The sequence below is a fragment of the Haliotis rufescens genome, unplaced genomic scaffold (assembly GCF_023055435.1).
Source record: "Haliotis rufescens isolate VD_foot unplaced genomic scaffold, xgHalRufe1.0.p SCAF_1, whole genome shotgun sequence".
NCBI lineage: Eukaryota > Metazoa > Mollusca > Gastropoda > Lepetellida > Haliotidae > Haliotis > Haliotis rufescens.
The window spans coordinates 67297504-67319929 of record NW_025963779.1 but is presented as its reverse complement, the minus strand read 5'-3'; the positions used below and the strand labels follow the sequence as shown (position 1 = coordinate 67319929).

General features: G+C 38.8%; 1 protein-coding gene across 2 annotated transcripts in view; it reads left to right on the top strand.

Moving 5' to 3' along the window:
- Positions 1 to 20213, top strand: part of LOC124134104 (acetylcholine receptor subunit beta-like 1) — a 65669-nt gene extending 45456 nt beyond the window's left edge. For both annotated transcript variants that reach the window (XM_046498756.2, XM_046498755.2), the window contains exons 2-6: positions 11098 to 11231; positions 14732 to 14776; positions 16298 to 16407; positions 17185 to 18157; positions 18512 to 20213. In XM_046498756.2, the coding sequence (XP_046354712.1) occupies positions 11098 to 11231; positions 14732 to 14776; positions 16298 to 16407; positions 17185 to 18157; positions 18512 to 18673 (1424 nt within the window). In that variant the 3' untranslated portion in view covers positions 18674 to 20213. The remainder of the gene's footprint in view (positions 1 to 11097; positions 11232 to 14731; positions 14777 to 16297; positions 16408 to 17184; positions 18158 to 18511) is intronic.
- The last annotated feature ends 2213 nt before the right edge of the window (positions 20214 to 22426 follow it).

The window sequence follows — 22426 nt, the reverse complement described above, 5'->3', positions numbered from 1 at the left end:
CGAACGGTTTACAGTCACCCTTTTAATGACGAATTAATTTGTAATTTATCATTTTTTAAATGGAAATACTGTACTCTACCCTTTCTTTCAATACTCACTTAAGAGTACTTGCCTATTAAGAAGATAGCCCACAACTGCATATGGGAAGCACATGTGATGCGGCGAAGGTAGTGGGAAAACATTATCAATTACAGACGTGTTTAAAGATACATCAAAGCCCAACACCACAGACAAGCTTGGGGCTCGATCTTTCAGCTGGAAGGAGGAGGAAGGAGGAGAACAAGAATGAATCTATTCCACATTAATGCTATAAAACAAAGTTCCTCGTTGAAATCGCTTATATGTCTTTCATTGGGTGTGTCATAATTCGAGCAGATGAAGTTTCAGTTTCATTTCCATAAACATTTTGTTTTTTATGCTTCTATCCTGTATATACATAAATATATTGGTATTTATGTATATATTATAGTACATTTTGCAGAATTGTTCAATATAGGTAGGTGTTTTCTTTGAAATGAAAACCATGATACATGATCCGAACACCACAAAATATAGTAGGTTTTTGTCTAAGGGAAGGCAAAGGGTGGATTAGGGTTTGTATTGGTTACTCTGAGATTTTAGTTCATTCATGCCAACCTTCTCGGTGTATATTACAATGCGTCTCAGGGCATATGGTCGCCGTACTTGATTGAAATCTCATGATTCATACAGGAGTTCACTTACTACTGTAACAATGACATCAGGGCAACGCTGACCCATTGTTCGGGGGATCACGGGGTAGATTAGGTACCAGCAACGTATACCCATGCATACCACACTGGATGCATAAAACTATGAAATTGTGATATACATGACGTTAATTCCATAATCTAGAGAATTTGATTGAATTTTATTAGATGACCTCGTTGGTCACTGCACCCGATGACATATATTGATGCTTAAACACATGACACCAATCTGAAGCGAGATTATATTTGATTACTTTGTTTGTCGTCGTACCTCAACACTATGAAAAGAAACCCATGCAAATATCCATGATTTGTCTGCTTCAATCAAGGCACGCATCCTACAAATCACCATAATATAGATTGAATATCGGTGACTATTGCATAAAGCTCTATCAACTGTAAAATATGCGGCTTAATGAATATATTCTGCGTAAGTAACGTGAATCATTCCTTATATTACCCAAATATACCGTTCGTAATAGAAATGCATTGAAAAGAAAAAGAAAAAAGATTTTTCTATAATCATTGAATCTTTGTTTGAACCCTGCATCGGATAGTTTTGGAGCAACACTTCGGTCCAATCGCATTAGCCTTAACCGCTTCCGGGTTGTGACGTCATAACATGCAGTGATTTATGAGCGTTGGTTATAACTTGGCACAAACGTCTCTTTCCTCTTCGTGCTTTTTCACTTAGCCTTGATGGTACACCCAAGACCACCAGTGTACGCACTGAAGAGAAGACCCACGCGAAGCAATAGGAAGCGTTGTGCAATTGAAAATGTTGTGCAAGCAAAGGCGTATTTCAGCAAGTAGTCGTTACTAGTATATGACGAAAGAAAATGAATCACTGGCATTGAACAACTTCGTCTGTTCAAACATGTGCATGGAGACGCTTTCATCGGTTTCCTATCTTTGATTGATTCCAATGAAGCACCAATGTTTGATGTATTCTACTGAAGCACTAGTTTTTGTTGTGTTCTACTGAAGCACAGGTGTCTGATGTATTCTACTAAAGTACTATTGTTTATTGTATTCTACTGAAGCATGAGAGTTAATTCTTTCTACTAAAGCCCCAGTGGTTGAGGAATCCTACTGAAGCATTAGTGTTTATTGTATTCTAATAAAGTACTAGTGTTTTATGTATTCTAATGAAGCACTAGTGTCTATTGTTTTCTACTGAACACAAAGGGACTTTTTTCTATTGAAACACTTGTGTTTATTGTACTCTTCTGAAATACTACAATATAATTGTTTATTGTATTTTTCTGAAGCACCAGGGATTTCGTTTTGTTTTCGACAGTGTAGGGATGCGATTGGGTAGCCAATTAGTCACAGCGCTTCCCTCTTACAAACATGTCCAAGTTCGAATCTCGAGTACACAAAAACTATCTATTGCTGACACCGACACAGCTCTATCCATGCTGTGTATGATTTGAAGATACAGGTTATATCAAATTAATTTTTTTTTATCAAAACAATCTTGCATGCATTTGCGGCTCTTCTCATCAGACAATTTAGCCATCAACGATAGTCGTCAAATCTCAGTTGCAAACGGTCTAGCGTTACCATAAAGAACCATAATATTACTTCAGAAGATTTCATGGGAATATCAAATGGTCAAAATAGAAGAGAAAAATCAGTTTTTGTAGCTACAGGAGCGTCACCCTGACGTCCCAATAAATGTCCAGGATTCATCAAAGGCCATGTATCTTTGATCAACACATCGTATCATCGTAAACGTTGAGCCAGAGTTGACATTAAACTGGAGGCAATAAAACCGAACTTTTATATCAAAATAGAGTAATGCAGCCATAAAAGGGAAGGATCTGTCTTTATTAGCCGTATGAATTGAGTGTGCCTGGTGTTACGTGTCCCAAGTAATGGCCCAACAATGAATGTTTAAAATATAAAATAACAACTGTTGTCCACACCCCCAATAAAGTTAAAGAGTGAAAATTGGGTTACAGGGTAGATGTGGTGTCCACTAGCCCAGAATGTATGCCTACAAATCATGAGTGTAATCGAAGCATAGTTTGGATATTTGTTTTTTTTACTGCCCTATTTATTGTACGTCGAAGGCACATTCGATGTTCGTACACATATCAACCATGTAAACAGTGATTGGGGGTTTGTCGATGCATTGGGTGGTATTTCAGTCACACTAAGGCGGTCTAAATGGCGTGGGAGGGTTTTCCAATGTATGAGTTGTGGTACTTCTTCACAACGTGTTAAAACTCTCTGAAACTGGACGCCCATTTTTGTCGCTATGGGATATCATTTGTGGGATATGGTTTTTCAACGAATCGAGTAGTTGTGCCCTGTTCTTCAAAGAGAAAGGCCATGGGCTGAAGCTCCTATATTATATTATATTTTATGGATGTTAATGCTAAGTTCCTTTATTTACTTCTTTTGGGGAGTATTCGATACATAACTTTTTGTATTTCCCTGATGTTTAATTGTAAACACATGTCTAAACTAATCTAAAAGTCTCATTTCCATGCACAAGGATGGAAAAAAACACATATACCCCTGTGCTGACTTTTGTGTTTGCGGTCATATTTAACTGTTCTTATCAGTCCGGTCTTTCGCGTAATTTTTATTAGATATGTCCATCTTTAACTGTGAAAGTTACTTGGGCGTGAAAACTTTATGACAGCCTTAAGACGGCACATTTCGCTTCATGACATAAAATAGCATAGGTACAGTTGCTTAAGTGGAACAATGCAATTCTAACTAGAGGGTACGATGGGGATTCCGATATATATTAAGCAATAAAAGTTGTCCCTAACTGCCTGACAAACCTAGAAATTGATGTTGTATGTAAGGAGATCCACTAATATACACCATGACAAACCTGGACATTGATGTTGTATGTCAGGATATCCACTCATATACTACATGACAAACCTGGACATTGATGTTGTATGTAAGGAGATCCACTAATATACACCATGACAAACATGGACATTGATGTTGTATGTCAGGAGATCCACTCATATACTACATGACAAACCTGGACATTGATGTTGTATGTAAGGAGATTAACTCATATACTACATGACAAACCTGGACATTGTTGTTGTATGTAAGGAGATTAACTCATATACTACATGACAAACCTGGACATTGATGTTGTATGTAAGGAGATTAACTCATATACTACATGACAAACCTGGACATTGTTGTTGTATGTCAGGAGATCCACTCATATACTACATGACAAACCTGGGCATTGATGTTGTATGTAAGGAGATCCACTCATATACTACATGACAAACCTGGACATTGTTGTTGTATGTAAGGAGATCCACTCATATACTACATGACAAACCTGGACATTGTTGTTGTATGTAAGGAGATCCACTCATATACTACATGACAAACCTGGACATTGATGCTGTATGTAAGGAGATCCACTCATATACTACATGACAAACCTGGACATTGTTGTTGTATGTCAGCAGATCCACTCATATACTACATGACAAACATGGACATTGATGTTGTTTGTCAGGAGATCCACTCATATACTACATGACAAACCTGGACATTGTTGTTGTATGTCAGGAGATCCACGCATATATTACATGACAAACATGGACATTGTTGTTGTATGTAAGGAGATCCACTCATATACTACATGACAAACATGGACATTGTTGTTGTATGTCAGGAGATCCACTAATATACTACATGACAAACCTGGACATTGATGTTGTATGTAAGGAGATTAACTCATATACTACATGACAAACCTGGACATTGTTGTTGTATGTAAGGAGATCCACTCATATACTACATGACAAACCTGGACATTGATGTTGTTTGTCAGGAGATCCACTTATACACTACATGACAAACCTGGACATTGATGTTGTATGTCAGGAGATCCACTAATATACACCATGACAAACCTGGACATTGATTTTGTATGTAAGGAGATTAACTCATATACTACATGACAAACCTGGGCATTGATGTTGTATGTAAGGAGATCCACTCATATACTACATGACAAACCTGGACATTGTTGTTGTATGTCAGGAGATCCACTCATATACTACATGACAAACCTGGACATTGATGTTGTATGTAAGGAGATCCACTCATATACTACATGACAAACCTGGACATTGATGCTGTATGTAAGGAGATCCACTCATATACTACATGACAAACCTGGACATTGTTGTTGTATGTCAGGAGATCCACTCATATACTACATGACAAACATGGACATTGATGTTGTATGTCAGGAGATCCACTCATATACTACATGACAAACCTGGACATTGTTGTTGTATGTCAGGAGATCCACGCATATATTACATGACAAACATGGACATTGTTGTTGTATGTCAGGAGATCCACTCATATACTACATGACAAACATGGACATTGTTGTTGTATGTCAGGAGATCCACTCATATACTACATGACAAACATGGACATTGATGTTGTATGTATGGAAATCAACTCATATACACCATGACAAACCAAGACATTGATGTTGTATGTAAGGAGATCCACTCATATACTACATGACAAACCTGGACATTGTTGTTGTATGTAAGGAGATCCACTCATATACTACATGACAAACCTGGACATTGATGTTGTATGTCAGGAGATCCACTCATATACTACATGACAAACATGGACATTGATGTTGTATGTCAGGAGATCCACTCATATACTACATGACAAACATGGACATTGTTGTTGTATGTCAGGAGATCCACTAATATACTACATGACAAACCTGGACATTGATGTTGTATGTAAGGAGATTAACTCTCATACTACATGACAAACCAAGACATTGTTGTTGTATGTAAGGAGATCCACTCATATACTACATGACAAACCTGGACATTGATGTTGTTTGTCAGGAGATCCACTAATATACACCATGACAAACCAAGACATTGATGTTGTATGTCAGGAGATCCACTTATATACTACATGACAAACATGGACATTGATGTTGTATGTCAGGAGATCAACTCATATACTATATGACAAACATGGACATTGATGTTGTATGTCAGGAGATCCACGCATATATTACATGACAAACCTGGACATTGATGTTGTATGTAAGGAGATCCACTCATATACTACATGACAAACCTGGACATTGATGTTGTATGTCAGGAGATCCACTCATAAACTACATGACAAACCAAGACATTGATGTTGTTTGTCAGGAGATCCACTCATATACTACATGACAAACCTTGACATTGATGTTGTTTGTCAGGAGATCCACTCATATACTGCATGACAAACCTGGACATCGATCTTTTAATACACTACACGACAAACCTAGTAAATGATTTTGTATGTGAGGAGATTCACCAATTAACTGCATTACAAGTAAGCCATCTTGTAATAGTGTATGTCAAGAGAGTCACTCATATCCAACATTACAAAACCTAGACCTTGATCTTGCATTGAGAAGGTCCATTTATATTCTAAATGACAAGTAGACCCCAAAGTGATATTGTATGTGGGGATATCTACTAATATTCTACATGACAATTAAACCCCAAAGTGATATTGTAAGTGAGGAGGTCCACACATATTCTGCATGACAAGTGGGCCCCCACGTGATCGTGTATGTGAAGGGATCCATACATATTCTACATGACAACCAGACCCCCAAGTGATGTTGAATGTGAGGAGATCCTCAAATATTCTACATGACAACTACACCCCCTAGTAATGTTGAATGTGAGGAGATAAACACGTGTTCTACATGACAACTAGACCCCCAAGTGATGTTGAATGTGAGGAGATCCACACATATTCTACATGACAACTAGACCCCCTAGTGATGTTGAATGTGAGGAGATCAACACGTGTTCTACATGACAACTAGACCCCCAAGTGATGTTGAATGTGAGGAGATCCACACATATTCTGCATGACAAGTGGGCCCCCAAGTGATGTTGAATGTAAGGAGATCCACACATATGCTGCATGACAACTAGACCCCCTAGTGATGTTGAATGTGAGGAGATCCACACATGTTCTATATGGCAACTATACACCCAAGTGATGTTGAATGTGAGGAGATCCACACATATGTTACATGACAACTAGACCCCCTAGTGATGTTGAATACAAGGAGATCCACACATATTCTACATGGCCACTAGACCCTTAAGTGATGTTGAATGTGAGGAGATCCACTCATATTCTGCATGACAAGTAGACCCGGTTATCTGTTATATGAGGAGACTCACTCTTATTGTACTTGGCAAGTAGATCCCCCAGTATTTTTGTTTTGGTGGTGATCAAGTCATATCCTACATGACAACTAGAGCCCCCTGTGATAGGATCTAGTATGCGATAAATTTAGTCATAATCTACGTAACAAATATACCCCGTAGTGAATCTGATTGGCGGGTGATTAAGCCATATCCTTCATAACAACTAAACCCCTTGTGATATGATCTTGTATGCGATAAATTTAATCATGTTCTGATATCACATATACCCCGTAGTGATAGTGTATGCTGGGTGTTCAGTCATATCCTACAAGATAACTAAAACACACTGCTGGCCCCGTGCTTATGGCTTGCCCATGAAGCTATTGATCGTAATCCTGCCCTAGTTTAAGAGCTGATGTGGGTTGATTCAACAGGTGGTGAGCATAATGGCCGATTCAGAGTTTCAATATTGTCCCTAGAGCAACGACGAGGCTCAAAGTACTTTGCTAACTAGCAATAATATTTCCTCACCCGAAGGGATTCAGATGAGCACCACGATTTTGTATGATACAGTTCCCAAGTGGAGTTTTCAAAAGTAGTTTTGCGCTTGGAATTTAGTAAAGATCAAAAGAAAAGTATGGACAAGTGATTTGCTAGTTTACGTCACGTGTGGTTAAAGTATGATAAAGCCTACTAAAATCGAAAAATGATATCCGTTGCAAAGTCTTATGGTATTGTATCGCTGAAGTGAAAATCATACTTCACACAGCTGTTTCTCTAACTTGATACCATATTTACACAGGATGGTTGTTTATATTTGATAGATTAAATTAATGTCATCTAGAAAGACGTTTTAAACGGCCAATCCTAAATTGAGAAACTGAGGGAATTATGTTACGTGACAAAAATGGGTAATTTCCTGGTATTAAGCTGACTGGCTTTGACAATTAAAGCACCTTTTCACCGATGTTGATTATCACTGTTATAAATGTAATACACACATAACGCAACAGCCTGATGCATATCGTCATATTTCATTTCAACAATATTACAGCTATTTTCGTATTCGGTTTGAACTCGTACTGACCTCCTACAAGATTTTATCCTAACATTACACAGATTAAAAAAATGGGCAATGATTCAAAATATTCCGGTCGAATATTCCTTTTTGACACAGATATCTTTTTGTTATCCCTTTTGAAGAAATATCAATACAGTTAATTAAAGATTTTGTCAATATTGAGCATGTTTAGCTTTTGAATGCTACGGGATTTCATTATCTAGCACCCGGCAGGAGCGATCAGAATTCCGTTTCTAGGCAACCGCGCGTGCTAAAGGCGCGAGGGCACATCGTCGTTTTACTCTTTGAACCACCTATGAGAATTTCATCCTCTGGAGGATGATATCCGCTGCGTTATCCTCGATTTCCTCAAACATTGCTCCACAACTGCAGACAACCTTCTGATGGGAGTATCTGTAAAGAGAATATTATTCCAATTAAAGAGGGTGTACTCTGCCGTGTGTGTCATAGCCCGTCCAAAATTAGGACAATAAATGTGTGCCAAAGCTTCCACCTGGCAGAGTTCCATGCTCATCTGAGAAAAAGAACAAAAGACTCATTAACTATAGCGCCTGGGGGAAGCCTGTCAGGAGATGACTGCAAACCCTATTCGTATAAGCATAGTTTACCAGCCAACACGGAAAACATAACACGTGTCTCCACGATCCACATATGCCATTCCACACTGACTCAGTAAACGTAGACGCTATTCATTCTTGTTTCACCACAGGTCTCATATATGCATGTTGAACCTAATGGAACAGGGCATAGAATATATGTCGATGACTGAATACACGTAACATGCTTCATTTGAGAGCGGTGGAAGTATGTTTGTATATAATGTTTAACTCTTTGTTCATATTCAGTAAATGATATAACATGTAAGTGTAGATATCTTTTTGGAGTGAGATTCCATCAAATTTGTAAATTATGCAAATATTCTTTAGACTATTATATAAGTTTTCAAATCAGCGAATATACACTGCGATAGGAGAATAGGTATCGGAGTATTATGTAAATAGGCTTTTGGGTCATCTTTCCTCTCATCCTCTCTGCATGAAGCTGCTGTAACAGACCGAAACAGCAAAAGAAAAACAACACATGTGCTCTGCATCTTAATCAATACTGAAGTGATTCTCCCATCTGATTAGAATCCACTGCAAGAACAATATTATTTGGGTAATGCAACTATTACCTGTATGGTAACTGTGACTGTATGTGCGAGTAGCGATGCGGACTTGAACAAATGTGCCAGCGTGTAAAATAGGCATCGTGGGAGTTGATAGCACCGTGCCACTATCGGATAGTTAACTCCGCGTGGGCCGTGGACCGAACTACATTTACACTTGGGCGATCACAGTGTTTCACGCCATGTTTTGTTAGGGACGGGTCCAGGGGATCATGTGCGAAATGAAATTAGGAATATTCCTTTCATTTTACAGTGAGTGGCAGTATTTTATTGGATCTTCACGATCCACGAGGATTACAGTCCAACTTTCGATCTAGTACGCGTTTGGTTTTGCATATCACATTCCTGTCTAGGTTGGTATGTCGGCATCGCTTGCAGTACAAGCTTTATCATTTATCAGGAGATTAGACATGATATATGTGTATTGGTGAAGCTTATATATTTACAACGTGTTCTTGTGTGACTAAGTTTTGAAAAGTACGTCAGTTATTTATTTACTTCTAAGATCAATTCCGGTGTGTCTGTTAGTTTGTTGTTTAATGCCGCACTCAGCAATATTCCAGCTCTATGACGGCAGTCTGTAAATAATTTAATCTGGACCAGACAATGAGAGGTATTGTGAACACCGATCCACGCCATCAGGGTTCGATGACATGCCAAGTCACCGAATCTGACTACCGAATCCATATGGTCGCTTCTTACGACAGCAATATGTGGCTAGGGACCAATTCTAAACCGGAATCCGTACGGTGTGACCACAGGTATTGACAGACAAAACATCAGGATGACGTCGAATCTGGGAGTTGAGCCCACGACCAATGGGTCCAGGCAATCCTGCGTTAAATCAAACTAATTCACGCTTTGTGGATATTTTCCATTGACATACATGTAGATGATAATGTAGGTGGTGATGTAGGTGATGATGTAGATGATGGTGTAGATGATGTTGTAGGTTGTGATGTAGATTGTAATGTTGATGATGATGTAGGAGGTTATGTAGATGGTGATTTAGATTGTGACGTAGATGTTGATGCAGATGGTGATGTAAACGATAATGTAGGTGGTGATGTAGACGATGATGTAGATGGTGATGTAGACGATGATGTAGATGGTGATGTGGACGGTGATGTGGACGATGATGTAGGTGGTGATGTAGACGATGATGTAGATGGTGATGTGGACGATGATGTAGGTGGTGATGTAGACGATGATGTAGATGGTGATGTGGACGATGATGCAGATGGTGATGTGGACGATGATGTAGGTGGTGATGTAGACGATGATGTAGATGGTGATGTGGACGATGATGCAGATGGTGATGTAGACGATGATGTAGATGGTGATGTAGACGATGATGTAGATGGTGATGTGGACGGTGATGTGGACGATAATGTAGGTGGTGATGTAGCCGATCATGTAGATGGTGATGTAGACGATGATGTAGATGGTGATGTGGATGATGATTTAGGTGGTGATGTAGGTTATGATGTAGATGGTGATTTAGATTGTGACGTAGATGTTGATGTAGATGGTGATGTAGATGTTGTAGTTGTTGATGTAGATGGTAATGTTGATGATGATGTAGGCCGAGATGTAGATGGTAATGCAGATGATGTAGATGGTGATGTAGACGATGATGTAGGTAATGATGTAGATGATGAGATGATGAGATCCTGAGGCGTCTGCTATATTCTCTGTCTCTGCCCCATTATTTGAACCTTTTAACAAACTTTATTTACTTGCCATTCTATACACATGATGATGATGATGACGATGATAATGATGATGACGACGACGGCGGCGGCGACGACGACGACGATGATGATGATGATGATGGTTGCATATTGCATGTGACGTAGGTTATTTCTCTGTTATTAATTCCTTACCAATTTACTGTTTCAGCGGCGAACCAAGACCGCTTGGTGTACGACCTCTTCACGAAGAACGGGTACAATCCTCTCATCAGACCAGTAAAAGAAGTGAACGATTCCCTCCATATAGACTTCAGTTTACAGCTTAGCCAGATTATAAGCCTGGTAAGTGCAACATCTTCTTTTATTTCGATATTCGTTTGATAGACATATCGGTGTTTCATTGTACATGTACATGAATATCTCAATGTGTATGGAACTCTCTAGTGTTGTAGTGTGCGTAGTTAAGTCAAGTGTGTTTTTCTGGTGAGGACTGTTTGATTTCATTGACTCTGTCCTGTTGGGCAGTGCGGTAACGTGTAGGTTGAAGCGTTCGCCCGTCACGCCGAAGTCGTGGGTTCGATTTCCCATATAGGAACACACCGCGATACTGCTGGAATATTGCTAAAAGCGGCATAACCATAAAATAATTCGGGTTATATCACAGGTCTCCGGTTACGAGTATTAGATGAAAATAAAATACTTCATTTCCAGTTTCTGTTACTTTTGGGCATTTATTTTGGATATTTATAGGATAAGAAAAAATTTCCTCTCGTCCTTATACGTGTTATATCACCTTTGGTGGGTGTTTGCAATAGAAGTTATTAAATGTCATCTTGAAGGCGTCACATTGTGGTGTCACTATGCTGATCAAACTGACGCGAATATTTGTTGACATTAAAAAGGCTGGACTTTGTTGCATCGTCCCTTTAAAAGCCTTAAAAAGCGTCTTTTAAAGATTACAAGTGATACGAAAAACAAATTGTGACTTCATTGACCTGTCTCAGAGCTACCGTAATACGTTTTGCGTCCCAAGCCACATAATCTGACGCTGAATCTTATTGATGGATCAAAGGACGAAGACGACCGGCTTTATATTTTCATAGATGTCTAATTGACGCTGTGTTGACGTCACAGGGCTTCCTCCCCATCGCAGATTTTACTGAACTGATTCAGGGCCTTCAAATGAGGACACGTCCACCACAGGAACTCCTGCCATTTACCAAGAATAACATCTCAGTCTATACCACTTTGTAGTTTACCTAAGTAAGGATCCTGTATGTCATAAACTGTTCTACATACTCACTTCATCGTCTTAGTCTATGAATCTGTCAAGTCAGCCATTACGTGCATTTTATTGGCATCAATTGTTGACCACCACTTAATCCTTAAACCACTTATAATGCTTGGGGAAGTGCCATCATTTGGCATTTAAACCATTATGATGACGTCACGATCCTTTTGCTGTAGCTGATTCTGAGCCAGGTATTTAATGGTCATTCTAAACCAAATTTAACCAAGTAACACTGACGCAACTAGAGGTCATTATGCAAACTTATAGGAAAATGATATATCAACCATAACACGATATAAGGCTGAGAAATCACTAGAATTCGGGGTTCGATTATTCCACTTCCAGGATCAACAGATTATCATTATTTCTCCATTACGAAATCCATTCGTAATTTTTGTAAAACATTATCAAAAATAATTGTTACCGGTTCTAGGTTTGGTTATTTCTGTTATTTGTAAGCATGAATCATCTCAGTAGATTTTAATTACAGCAGCACTGTTCTGTTGACATTCCAACTCTTGTGTTTGAAAATATTATTTCTTTTCATTTTTAATACTCTTTCAATATATTACACGAGAATAAATGTAAACATCACAGTCCATGTATTCATGACAATAATTACGATATCATGCCCTCGGGGAAAACACGGAAAAGAAATTATGACATAACACTGCCTTTTTCATCATCAAGTCGGGACGATGTGTCCCAAAGTAAGGCCCTTTATTCATTGGAGCAAATAGAGATTCCTTTATACGGCTTTGACGATGAACACTGAACATTTACATTGTGTTCGCCCCGGGGACACTTACCCGTTGATCTTTAAGAGGCCCATGTATAGTCTTTTCAAACATAAGAGACATCGTCTTTTTGTACAAAAAAATTGTAATACCAGAGTCGTCGCATTGCCCCCGGTAATTATGACGTCAATTTAGTGGGTTATGACATGTGATTGCGTAGTGCAAATAAAATGAAGTGTTCGCCATTGCTGTCTAAATATTTGACAGCAAACAACAAAACATGATTATAACATTTTATTGGCTTTTTCATGTTTACATTAGATAGAAAAAAATGTTCAACTTGTAGCTTTGTAAATATTTGCTTGTCAACAAAATCTATCCAAATTATCAGCAGGCTGTCGAGAAAAAGCAGAAGGAAAATGCACAGAAGTCACTAGTAACTTTTCTAAGATTGAACGTGTCATACAATGAAGTCTTCTAATGTGCTTCAGGCTTATGGGCATGTCAATTTTCGGGGTAACAAGAGGGAAACTTCCAAATTAAAGTTTCTTCGAGTGGTCGAGGAAGGAAAGGATTTAATTTGGTTATTGTTGGGCGTGCTGCCACCACAGTAACTTGTCTACATTCACAGACGAGGCTTCACTGAAAGAACTCAATTTAAGTGCATCTTGGTAAAGAAACCACCGATTTAAGGGTGTAACCACAGAATCATAGTGTCATATTGCCCGCGGTATGCTGTTTCAACCATCTGCAAAATACAGATTGTTTGTTTGTTTAACAAACAACCCTGCAATAGTCCAGCTGCGTGTATATGGCGGCGGTCTGTAGGTAATCGAGTCTGGACCAGACAACCCAGTGATTGACATCGTGAGCTTCGATCTTTGCAATTGTGATACGATGACATTCATCAACTGATTCAACGACCCTGACCACTCGATTTCGTTAGTTACCTCTTGAGACAAGCATGGGTTGTTGATAATCAATTCTATGCCGGATCCTCACGGGGACTATATCAAGTTTCTATTTTCAAAGAACTTAAGCTATTTCGCCTGATATTGGTAATAGTGTGTTACCCAGTTCACATTTTGTTCTATTGTTAAAAACATATTGCAAATAGAATATTTAAACATTGACTGTATTCCACTATGGAAAATCTCAAAAGAGCCATAATTTTACGACATAAAAAAGAAGTGTACTAATAAAATGTTGATAATAACTTTGAATTCAATTCATAAATGTAATAAATAAAGTCACAAAATGTATCTCCATATCGCCGCTTGAACAGGACAAAAGGAAAGGGCGATATAACGCTCGTCTGAGTATGGAAGACGTATTTATTTGATGAATATAGGCCCGTTGATGAGAAATCTCCACATATCAAACCTATATTATCGACCTGACAAAACGGGAACATGCCTTAGAGAAGGTCCATCCATAATAAAAGTGACAATTTAAACAACAACGACAACACACACACGCACGCACACACACACACACACACACACACACACACACACACACACACACACACACACACACACGCACGCACGCACGCCCGCACGCACGCACGCACGCACACACACACACACGCACGCACGCACGCACACACACACACACAACATCACGAATCATTTGAGAGTTATTAGCGCTTAAACTGAGTATGGCATATGTCAATACCTCATCCGATATGTTATCAATGCTCTTTTGTGTGAGAGTCTTGAAAAGAAATAGTCATAGGATACATCGGTACTGTTATGGCCTAACATATCCTGACAATGTAATTAGTATATGTATTTGATTATCTATTCTTTCAGGATGAAAAGAACCAGGTGATGAAGACGAATGTGTGGCTGCAAATGGTAAGGATCTCCAAGATGTGTCATTAGCCTTATTTTCCACCACAACAGTGAAAAATACTCGATTCTGGTTGGACAATCGGATGTTTCAAACAACCACAAGATAAATCCGATTTGCATCACTTCATAATGACATATTAATGTTAAAAATGGACCTTGGTTATTAATAATCAGCAAATAAAAGTTCCTAAGATGCAGATTCTTTGGACAATATACGTTGAAAAACTACATGAAAACGACGAGGTCATTTCGGAACGCATTCAAATCCAAATGAAGTGTAGTAACTTCAAATCGAGGACGTACTGTAAATGGTGGTATTTTTATCTCTTAAATGGTATGGGAGTTACAAGTTACAACTGCCATAGGTCCTTTGTGTGTAACGTACTGTCACCTTGCACGGACTAGCAGCCTACTCTCACCCAGATGCCCACAGAAATGTTTTACATGTTTTTAAAACACATACTGTGTTTACCAGTACGCTTCTTGGTCTTCTGTTGGACAGTGTTGCCAATTTGTCTTCCCAGGTATCATTATAGTATATTAGACATCATTTAGCTTTACGCTATATCTCAATACGACAAACTGATATATTGTTTGTCAACGAGATTTCAGAAGGTACGTTTTCTTTGATCGCCAAAATAGTTAATTACAATAAGTTTGGTTAGAATGCTAGCATTATCTATTTATACCTAACTGAGAATATATTTCTCAAATATATTTAGCCTTCCCCTTTATCAACACAACCATTTTCATTTGATAAGTATGTTATCTCTTCTCATTCGTTATTCTTCCTATTATTCTCCATTTTTCGTCTTTGCAAAATTATTTGTGACGTGTTTTTGGTAATATTTCATCTAGTTTGAAGAATATGAATTTGTGATAATTATGTCGCTCGCAGAAAAAAAACTGTCAATCATCACAGATCTGTTTTCAAAACCTATGCATGACCGCCTTCGTGGCCGAGTGGATAGATCGCCTGTCCGAAGACGTCAAAAAATTATACTTTGGCATTATAAGGATAACAAAGGATTGGTCGACTCGAAGTCAGTACAGTGTGTCTGAGTAGGGTATCCATGTTAAACTACGACATGGTATCTCGTAAGGGAGTTAAAATGAGAAAAGAATCTGCTCAGAAAAACAGTATAATGTGTCCAAATGTGGTATCATTGTTACACTGTGACATGGTATATCAGTGGTCTAGCACTATAATACCTGCATTTGTGTAAACAAGCACAAGCAGCCACACCACACACCCACCATAACCTTAACGCACCCGCCTCACATATATGCATATTTTACACATTTTTAATATATATCCTTTAATACAACATGGCATGCACGTAAACAAACACAAACCAGTTTTATCAGCATCCGACACAAGTCAGGTAAAATGTCATTAAAACCATGTTTCTTATAAAAAAAATGGTCAGACTCTGTATTTTCCAAAATAGTGACAATTACTGGGAGTGCATTTACAGTCATATTAACGATCACGAATTTATATGTGTTACTCATCTGTTCAAGTACTGGAACGACACGCAGCTGTTCTGGAACACCGCGGAGTACGGGAACATCGACTCTATCAGGATCCGACCAGAGTCGGTATGGACGCCGGATATCGTGCTGTTTAATAAGTGAGTATAACATTATAAATCAGCCCCACGATAAGCCCGATATTAGGGTATCAACATTGTATTTTACGCAATAATTATAATATAGACACGTTATTAAACGTTGTTAAGTATTTCATCGACTTTATGTCCATGTAAATAGACGGCTAATCAGTGAATATATACATTGCCGTAACCTGACCCTTTGTTTGGGTAGCTAGGGTTCTGATAAATCTTTATTAAAACCAATGGTTGTGGACATTGATGCATAACCTGGATATACTGGACATATTTATCCAAATAAACTGTGCTATAAACTAAATGAAATAGGTCTTCTGCTTTTCGTATCCATCCGGGGTGTTTTCCTACATGTAAGTATAAGGCCACGACAAAAAGGGGTAATTCAAATTTCAATGGAACATACTTTGGTTAGCTTTACCTTACCACAAACCCAGTTGTACTTTCCGCCAGGAGTGGTAATAAATGTTGTTAGTGTGTATCAAGTAGAATCAAGAAGATATAAAATAGATATTTCGATAAGATATTATTTTTCATTCGAGTAAATATCACTTTATGCCTAAACTACTGTCATTCTGCCTCAATGACAAAGAATGAATAAACAATAACTAATAAATAGAACAATTGTAGTTTCTTGTCAAGTAAGCTGTTTATCACATTTTGTGGTCTGAATCCGAAGTTAATTGTAAAAACACCCTTCTACAATAGTGATGGGCAATTTCCTCTATAGAGTTGGAAGACAAAGCTTGACACATGTAAAAGTATATTGTTTTACTCCTTCAGCGCCGACGGTAACTATGAAGTAACATACAAGTCCAATTGTGTCATCTACGCCACCGGCGAAGTCAACTGGATCCCCCCTGCTATTTACCAGAGTTCTTGCACCATCGACGTCGCGTATTTTCCCTTCGATCAGCAGGAATGTGAGATGAAATTCGGTTCTTGGACGTTCCAGGGGAACCAGCTGTCGTTTGGGTTCAGGGATGGACGTACAAAGCTGGATCTGACAGATTATCTGAAGAGCGGTACATGGGATTTGATTGATTGTCCTGGAGAAATTGTGAATGAAACAAATGGACGTGAAATACGCAAATTGATTATTTTCAAATTCATACTAAGGAGGAAGACCTTGTTCTACACAGTTAATCTTATCATCCCGTGTGTGCTCATCAGCTTTGTCAGCGTCTGTGTGTTCGCATTGCCCGCAGATGCCGGAGAAAAAATCACACTGTGTATATCCATCTTGCTGGCGTTGGTCGTGTTTTTGTTGCTAGTTTCAAAGATCCTCCCTCCATCATTGAGGATACCTTTGATAGCCAAATATTTACTATTTACGTTTATTATGAATATTATAGCCATTTTGTCGACTGTTGTTATTATAAATAGAAATTACCGGAGCCCTCGTACTCATCAGATGCCAGAATGGGTACGAAAGCTATTTCTTTACTATATTCCAAAGATTTTACTCATGGAAAGACCGGATCATGAAGAGCGGTGGAAGAAGAAAGAGATTACTCCGCCACCGTCGTATCAGAACACACCAGAAACAAGGCGGGTGCCTCTGAATATGACCTCAGACCTCCTAGAACTAACGGAGATCCACCACCCTCACTGCAAATTGAATCCTCCGCTAGACCGCGGGAATGGCATTGACGACGGGGAAGAAGCTTTCAGGATGACGCCTGACCTCTACAAGGCAACAGAAGCAGTGAGATTCATCTACAAACACTTGAAAACAGAGGAAGACTATGAAACAGTAAGGATGGGTTATACGTTTGAAGTGCTTTCACTCATTTATAACATTGCGATTAAAACAAATGGGTTTTTTTAAAATAGCAACTGTCGCTATTCTTTCATCCCTATATCAGTTAAGTATGGTACTTGTTACACAAGCATCCACACACACAAACACACACATATACACACACGTGAATTTATGACGTTATACGATAATCTAGAACGCCAAGGTAAACCCCATTTCGCCTAACCCCTTGCATCATCAAGGTATCTTCTATTGTCAAGATATTCTGTATCATATATCCTGTCTTTCATAATTTGCATGAAATCTTACTAGGTTTATTGAACTGACATGTATGTTTGATGTCAACAGGTGCTAGATGACTGGAAGTACGTCGCACGAGTTCTGGACCGGATGATGCTGCTCATTTTTCTCTTCGTCACGTTCGGTGGAACAGTGGGGATCCTTATCAACGCGCCGCATATTCTCGAATATGTAGACCAAGATAAAATTTTGGAAGGCTGGAAAAATTGAGAGGAGACAATGACGTCTTTGTATGTGTATGATGGCACCACCCTTTGGTGTCTAGAAGACCGACAACAGGGTGTTTTCATGTGACAATTGTCTGGTCACGTGAGACAGAGTCACAACACTTCTTGATCACGTTGGAAACCTTTTCAAGGACGTGCAAAGTCTGTGACAAGTATGACGTCACAATGACGTCATAAACGAAGGATAAACGATCGTGCAGTAAGGCAAATGAGGCCTAAAAGGCTCTGAGGGTGAAGTGTGTATGTTGTCTTATGCAACGGATGTCGACTTGTTCTTCATCCAACCTTTGACCTTTCCATGCTCTCATAAACATGAATGACGAGTCACTGTTTGAAGCGAAATGGGTATTATATAATCCCGTCTCCTAGTTTTCCCCCGTCGTATTTCTGTGTACACACAAGGGCGCTCAAGGAATAATCATCATGAATGCAAATGGTTTCAATTCTCAAAATGGATTCTCACGAGTGTTTTTGTTTTCAATACGTTGTTTACTTTCTAGATGATATTTATTTCATGTGATAGATGGTACAATTCACTGACAATGTCAGCCGGTTTGACATTGTGATTGGGCTAGCGTAGAATTACCAGTGAAGATGTTTTGATACATACGTATAGTTATGCTATTCACAATAGTCTACGCCAGTAAACGGTGGGTAAACATTTATCGGGTTACTGTTGACCAACAAATGAAAGCATGTTTAGGATGTTTCTACATGTGGATTATACGTTTGGTGAATTTATTGGAGTTAAGAACTTGACAAGAATTAATTAGACATAAACGCTTGTTAAATTATGTTCTGTTTGACATATATTTTATACAGGCGTGTTTTGGTGCAGTTTTGTGGACTGGTATGTCATATCTCCCTGTTCAACCGTAAATCTCTGGGTAAAATAGGATATTATAAAATTGATCTGCACTATTTAGAAGGGATCAGCCAACATACGAGTTATGCAGGATTTAGAAAGGGTCGACCAACATACACGTTATGCAGGATTTAGAAAGGATCAACAAATGTGCAAGTAGGCAGAATTTAGAAAGGGTTCGAATTATTGTAGCAAACATATAGACAGGGACTTATCTCCTTTACCCGTGTATTGTTATTTGTTACTTAATACTTCTTTTGAATGCGAAACGAAAACATGTCATACTTATTTCAAAAACACTCAGACCAGTAGATTTCAAAATCAGGGTTAAATGTAAAAGATGGAATGAATGTAGTCAAATGGCACTGAAAATGGTTGTAAATTACTCTGAAGCAATAATTCATTTGCACGCGAGTTCTTATTTTGTTTGGTTCAAATATTGATATTTGCGCGGGTATCTGTTCACACTATTGCCCTATGTTACTTATATCCTATTGTGTTTCACTGTTTACATCCCTTTTGTTAGCTCACCTGGTCAGCAGGTGGGAGTCTGTCTTTGGTGGCGGTCTCAGACATTTTATCTCATAATCTCTAGTTAACGTCCCGAATGTTGTGTGTCGAACCCTGGGTTGGCTTTATATTAAAACCATTTTTAGAAGCTGATTGTGTCTGCTTTTCTCTGACGGTGGACAAACAGAGTGACTCACTTTTTGTTTTTCAGGACAAGGACATGTCGATGGCATTGTTTCTATTACATACTCAGGGAATTGACCTCATCAGAGACTATCGCAGAACACTCACCAAAGACACAACTTGTGATAAGCATGTCTACCACTACTGGTAGAAGCATCATTGCCTAGGATACGAGTCATGAAAGAAGATCTGCGATAAAGGGTGTGCAACATGTTACTGAATTGTACGCATACTTTACGTGAACAGTAATTGGGAATTACTACTATGCTTAGGTAAATTCCAGAAATATTAATATGGGAGGTGGTAAATATGCCAACTGGTTAAAGCGTCCTCTCCTCACAGCGAAGGCCCCGGATTCGATTCCCCACATGAGTACAATGTGTGAAGCACCCTGGTGTTCCCTGGCGTGATATTGCTGGAATATTGGTAAATATTGTGTAAAACCATATTCACTCGCTCACTCATTTTGGCATTGTCGTTTTAGATCACAAATTGAAATGAAAAGTAAAGCATATTCCTCCGAAGATGTTTCAGAGTAATGTTTAAAGATAATTTATATATATTAACCATAATTAATGAACACAGTACACAGACAGCGTATTGAGTGGGACTGGCTTATTAAATTTGGTTTCCCTAAACATCATTACTTCAGATAGTTCTCTCTGGCAATGAGTTAGACGTTACACGAACACACAACATGATACAAATAGTACTCAACCTCGATATTGCACCACGGCGAAGGACCCGCTTTTAAAATTCTTACCTGTTAAAGTTCAAGCATCATTGTCGCCATCATGGGAAACTACGCATATCATGCAGTAGTGCAACAAAACTCCCTGTACTCAGCTGAAAAGGAACACGAAACCTGTACACAATGAAATCTCTTTCATCCGAACGCCACCATCCTCGGCGAAATCGAGGCGGTGGAGGGTAGTGGTTAAGGCGTTCGCTCGTCACGCCGAAGGCCCGGGTTCGATACCCAACATGGGTACATTGTGTGAAGCCAATTTATGGTGGTATTGCTTGCATATTTCTAAGAGCGGCTTAAATCTATACTCGTTCACTCACTCGATGGTACCGTCGGAATTCGGTTATCGAGGGCATTTTGTATGTAAATATAAAGCGTCAGCGTCAGTGAACACTCACTGTCGGAGCAGTTACCTTTGGGCGTAAATGGCAAACTAGAGGGGGAACGTATATGAATGGATCACTGAAAAGGGTAGGGAGACAGTCCAACAGTTACTCCCAGACCGCAGGGATTCCGAATTTGTAGGGTCCGGGTAAACGGGGTTTTACTTGTGTGATACTGTATTCATAAAGGATACATATAATATGATGTGATGATGTTAAGATGACAATGACTACGAGCAAGGCATAGACGGGCTGGTGATTCGCTCTTACATTTACCACACGCGAGTAAAGCTAAGGGACATAACTCCGCAACAAGTAGAGAGTGCATACAAGTCAATAAATATCCCAACAAAACACTCGCTATGTTCAGCAAGGTCATCATATTGACTATACTCAAGGGCATGCACAAAGGGCGTATGGTGCATGTAGGAGGCGTATACTCCCAGTGAGAATTTATCCCCAATAGCACCAACATAACGTGGAAGTTTTGTCTGGCGTACGAATATATCCCGTTACGTATGTGCTATTGGGTTTTACATCAGAAATTAAGAAAACAATTTAATATACAGAACATCCTTGAATTATGTTGAATTGTGTTCCGAATATATCAATAAGCGGACCCCTATATGGGGCTACAATCTCTACATCTATTTTTGGATGTTGCCGATTCCTAGTTTTGATTTAATTACATTTACTACATTTTACTGTAATGAATGAGAAACGGGTGAAATGTAGACACATAGCATGAAGTAAATTGTTGCTTTATCTGTAATCTAAATGACATACTGTATATTCTTTGACATCGGAGAATTCTTCATCTTCTTCATCTGAATGATAAACGCATGTAGATTTATATCAAGCTGTTGAAATGTTTACAACAATAGGGAAAATACCGGGCTTAAATTAAACCAAATATTTAGGTTGAACATACTTGCCTTTCCCTGAAAGTGTGTTAATAATTCATCAGCATTCGAAGGGAGGGAATTAGTTTACGGAACTTCATATACCTATTAACGTCAGTGTTAAACCACAATGTTACCATGATAC